Here is a 5,000-nt window from a genome sequence, read left to right on the forward strand (position 1 = left end):
CCACTGAGCACGGTATGTGACACCTGACTTGTAAGCTCTGTCTTATCTCAGTGAGGTGGCAGTCCTTCACTGACGAGCACTTCTTGTCAGCAGCAGTCAATAGCTCAAAGAAGCTGTGCATCGATCCAAGTCATTTTCTGCAGTTCCCACAGACATCGTTTGCCTGAGAAGTTCCCCAAAGACGATATCGCCATTACTTGCTCTGGTTGCCTCTTTTGTTGAAAAAACAAAACAAAACCATTTAAGGCCCGTACTTCTCTCGCTGAAAACATACAGAGAGAAGCAGAAGACATCTTTATGTTATCTACTTTAAAAATAAAAAAGAAGAAGAAAAAAAAGGTATTTTGTTTTCATGATTCGAATGGATATACAGTTTCGTTATCCACCATAACGAAATTAAAGGTGCAGTGCACCAGTTCAACGCACTATAGGCCTATTGTGGAACCATCGACGTTTTGTTTTGACCTTGTATATAAATCTTCAGTTTCCTTCCAAAACCAAATCATTCCTGTTAATCATTCACAATATCTTTTTAGTCTTCAGTTTAAGCAGGACAGTGAAAAAAAAGCAAATAAAAACTACTCATTGATCGATAGACCCACTCCAAATTATTTTGTTTAAATGTTTCAGATATACCAATCTGATATGAGTATTCTAAAGTTGAGAAATGTGGGAGTGTAGTGGTCTAATGCATACAGACAAACAGACACAGACAGAAACAAAGACAGACAGAAAGACAATTAAAGAGAACCCTGTACGTGCCTTCACATAGTGTCAGTGATGGGGGCGGGGGTGGGGTGTGTGCGTGGGCGGGGGGATGGAGACCGGGGGGGGGGGGGGTGGGGGGGGGTTGGGGCGTCACAATCAAAAACCCGCGTTTACATCGTCCATGTATCCATAGACAAGAAGAAGAAGAAGAAAAAAAGACACATGGACACAGATAAACAGGTGGAGAGACAGGTTGAACTGAATGATTTAGATTGAATGAGGTTGGTTTTTGTTTTTTTTTCCTATTTGGTAACACATGGAAGTTTAACGTAAATACTTACATGGGAAGGGGAGCGGAAACGATATGGAAAAGACATGCAAAAGGGGGAAAAATGCAACATACAGACATGATATTTATGTGAAATACACAATTGGGAAGGGGCGGGGGAACGATATGACAAAACACGACATATAAAATAACAACAACAATTGAATGAATTTTATTTTCTGAGGATAATAGAGTAAGCAAGACAATGCTTTTTTTCATCCAGCTTTGAAGGGGAAACAGTGAAATCAAAACAAAGGGGGAAATCATTACAGGTATGTAGGTAGTAGGCAGGCAGATAAATGGACAGACAGACAGACGTTAACACAGACTAGCTGGTAGACAGACATGCAGATGGATAGAACGATTGATCGACAGACAGACAGACACAGAAACAAACAGTACAAATAGACAGACATTCTAGTAAACACGATAAGGCCCGACATGTCTGTAGGTAGATAGATACAGATTATACACTACAGACGTGAGAGACACAGTGGCACTTTGATGATAAGGCCCGACATGTATATTGATAGATACAGATTTTACACTACAGACGTGAGAGACACAGTTATTGATTGCTTCCCTTGCTTAGGGGCGTTCAGGATCATGAGGACCTCCAACGCAGATCCACTCTGCACTGACGGCTTCTGTCACTGGCTTATGACACAGGCAGCGAGGTGTCCGCTCCAGGAGGAAGACGGTCATACACAGGCAACGCTCGACCATGCGTCATCACAAAGAACACAGGAACCTGTGACGTCGGCGCAGCGCCTGCACCAGACGGAACCTGTGACGTAGGCGCTTCCTGCCCAGACGTTTGCGGAGCATTCGTGGGTGGAACCGCGAGTGCAGGGTAGGTGTAAGGGTAAGGATAAGGGTTAGCAGAGCAAGGGTACTGGTAAGGGTAAGGAGTCATGAGGGGAGGAGGATACCCCATGGGTGGCGGGGGCTGCATGGGGTTTGCCGCGGGGAGGGTATAAGGGGACATCATGGTGGGAACGTGGTGGGCCGAATTCTGACGGTCTGGAATCACGATGCCAGCTTGCGCCAGAGCCAGACGGGTGTGAGCGGCGTGTGCCGAGCGGCTGTGAGCGACAGGGACGGCACAGAGCAGGCCCAAGATGGACCCTGCGGCCGCCAGCCCGTAGCCCCAGTCCAGGCGGGCGTTGAACCAGGAGTAGCCATATCCTCGTCTAGATGCCGGGAATTTTGCTCCGAAGATGGCTACCCCAATGAGTCCGAAGATTCCTGTAATGTGAAATCATATACACACGCATGCACGTGTACGTCGCGCATGCACACACACCGGCACGCAGGCACACACGCACAAGAGCGCGCGCGCGCTCACACACACACACACACACACACACACACACACACACACACACACACACACACACACACACACACAGAGTTCCTTGAAAGTGATCTGAAGAGCGTTATGCATCAGAATCAGAATCAAAATAAGGTCAAAACACAGCTTTGGCAATAGAGAAATGTATGTCCTAGGACGAGGAAGAAGAAAAACAAGGAACAGAAAATCAGTTTCTGTTTCAAGGAGGTGTCCAAGCGTGCATCGCCAAGGCCAGCTCCGCCTTTGGCAGACCCAACAACAGGCTGTGGAACAACAAAGGCATCAGGCTCAGCATCAAAATCAAAACCTACAGAACTGTTGTGCTGACCACCTTGTTGTACTGCTGTGAAACATGGACGACGTATCGCCGTCACATTCAACACTGAGCTTGAGCAGTTTCACCAGAGATGCCTACGAAAGATCCTCGGCATAAAATGGCAAGACAGAGTCTCCAACCTCCAGGTCCTAGAGAGGAGTGGCCTGCCCAAAATCGAAAGCCTGCTGATCCAGTGCCAGCTACGCTGGACAGGACACGTTGTCCGCATGACAGACAGCAGGATCCCGAAGATCCTTTTGTATGGCCAGCTAAAGGAAGGCCACCTTGAAGACAAACCTCAAAGCCTGTGACATAGAAATCGCTTCCTGGGAAACTGATGCCCTTGACCGTTCTCGCTGGAGGATGCTGTGCTCTAGTGGCATAAAGACGTTTGAAAACAAGAGAACGCTGGCCATTAAGGAGAAGCGTGAGCAAAGGAAGCAGGGCTCAACTTCTGGAGACGTTTTCCCTTGCAACGCCTGTGGGAAGTGCTGCGCATCCAGAATCGGCCTCGTCTCCCATATGAGGACACACACCGACATACAAGCCTGCATGCCTACTCATCAGTCGGACTGACGGGAGACTCCATCACCTGCCAAGGCAGCCATGACCTCCAACAACAGCAACAACAACAACACCACCACCACCAACGACAACGACAACAACGACATTAACAACACCTGTATCTGCCAAGACAGCCATGACCTCCAACAACAACAACAAAAACAACAACAACAACGACATTAACAACACCTGTACCTGCCAAGGCAGCCATGACCTCCAGCAACAATAACAATAACAACGACGACGACGGCGACAACAACAACAACAACAACGACATTAACAACACCTGTACCTGCCAAGGCAGCCATGACTTCCAACAACAACGACGACGACGACGACAACGACAACAACGACATTAACAACACCTGTACCTGCCAAGGCAGCCAGGACCTCCACAGCCCTGGTTTCCGGGGGCGGGGGGTGCCTGAAGACCTCCTCGTACAGCACCACAGCCAGACACACCAGGAAGCACAGCAGGGCCAGAGTCTCCATGGATCGGACCGCGTCCAGCCAGGCTGACAACCAATCAACCAGTCAGTCAGCCAGCCAGTCAACCAGACAACCAGTCAACCAACTGCCTGGTGGGTAAAGGGTGGAGATGTTTCTGATCTCCCAGGTCAACTTATGTGCAGACCTGCTAATGCCTGAACCCCCTTCGTGTGTATACGCACGCAAGAGATCAAATACGCACGTTAAAGATCTTGTAATCCATGCCAGCGTTCAGTGGGTGATGGAAACAAGAACATACCCAGCATGAAACCCCCGAAAACGGAGTGTGGCTGCCTACATGGCGGGGTAAATAAACAAAACGATCACATACGTAGAATCTGTGTGAGTATGTGTGTGCATGCCTGAAACCTGATTGACTGACGAATGATGAGCGCCCAGTAGCAGCAGTCAGTCGGCTCTGCCCAAGTGGACAGGCTGTTGTGCGAATGACCCCGAGTTTGTAAAGCGCTTCGAGTTTGGTCTCTCACCGAGGATAGGTGCTGTGTAAGTATCAGTATCATCATCACCATCACCAAATGACCAGCCAGTCAGCCAACTCATCCAGCCAACCAGTCGACCAAATGACCAAATGACTAAACCAGTCAGCCAACCCAACCAGCCAGCCAGTCAACCAACTAACCAAGTGACCAACCAGTCAGCCAATAATGACAGTGGATGAAAGGGAAAAGGTTGCCGTGTATATAGTGTTCCCATTGTCCACCCTAGCCAGGAAACAGTACGGTGCTGCTGGTTGTCAACGGACCGCCGAAAGGAGAACCAGTCAGCCAAGTTGACACACACTACATCAATACCATCACACACACACACACACACACACACACACACACTCACGAGGTCCTACGCCCACATTGCTGCGACAGTTGTCATATCTGTCGCAAATCTTCCACAGGCCTGTCGAGTTGGTCCATGACGGGACCGAGAACCCCACGATGAACAGGCAGGTTGACAAGAACAGGCCGCCAAAGCCTATCTGGGTACAGAAAATGAAATTAAAAGTTAGTAAAAGTTGTTTATATATATATATATATATATATATATATATATATATATATATATATATATATATATATACACACACACAATATAAACACACACACACACACACACATAGATATATATAGATATAGATATATATATATATCATATTTCTAGGTCTAGATGTAGATAATGTTACCTGGATCTCGATTTCTCTTTGTCTGAATACATGCGTGTGTATGTGT

General features: G+C 47.6%; 1 protein-coding gene across 1 annotated transcript in view; it reads right to left on the reverse strand.

The window, feature by feature from the left end:
- Nucleotides 1-1,610: 1,610 nt before the first annotated feature.
- The window catches only part of LOC143293326 (uncharacterized), an 8,248-nt gene continuing 4,858 nt past the window's right edge, over nucleotides 1,611-5,000 (reverse strand). The window contains exons 3-5 of the mRNA XM_076604117.1: nucleotides 4,612-4,750; nucleotides 3,642-3,785; nucleotides 1,611-2,284 (exon numbers count right to left, since the gene is read on the reverse strand). Coding sequence (XP_076460232.1) covers nucleotides 1,695-2,284; nucleotides 3,642-3,785; nucleotides 4,612-4,750 — 873 coding nt within the window. The 3' untranslated portion in view covers nucleotides 1,611-1,694. The remainder of the gene's footprint in view (nucleotides 2,285-3,641; nucleotides 3,786-4,611; nucleotides 4,751-5,000) is intronic.

This window comes from Babylonia areolata, chromosome 1, assembly GCF_041734735.1.
Source record: "Babylonia areolata isolate BAREFJ2019XMU chromosome 1, ASM4173473v1, whole genome shotgun sequence".
Classification (NCBI taxonomy): Eukaryota; Metazoa; Mollusca; class Gastropoda; order Neogastropoda; family Buccinidae; genus Babylonia; species Babylonia areolata.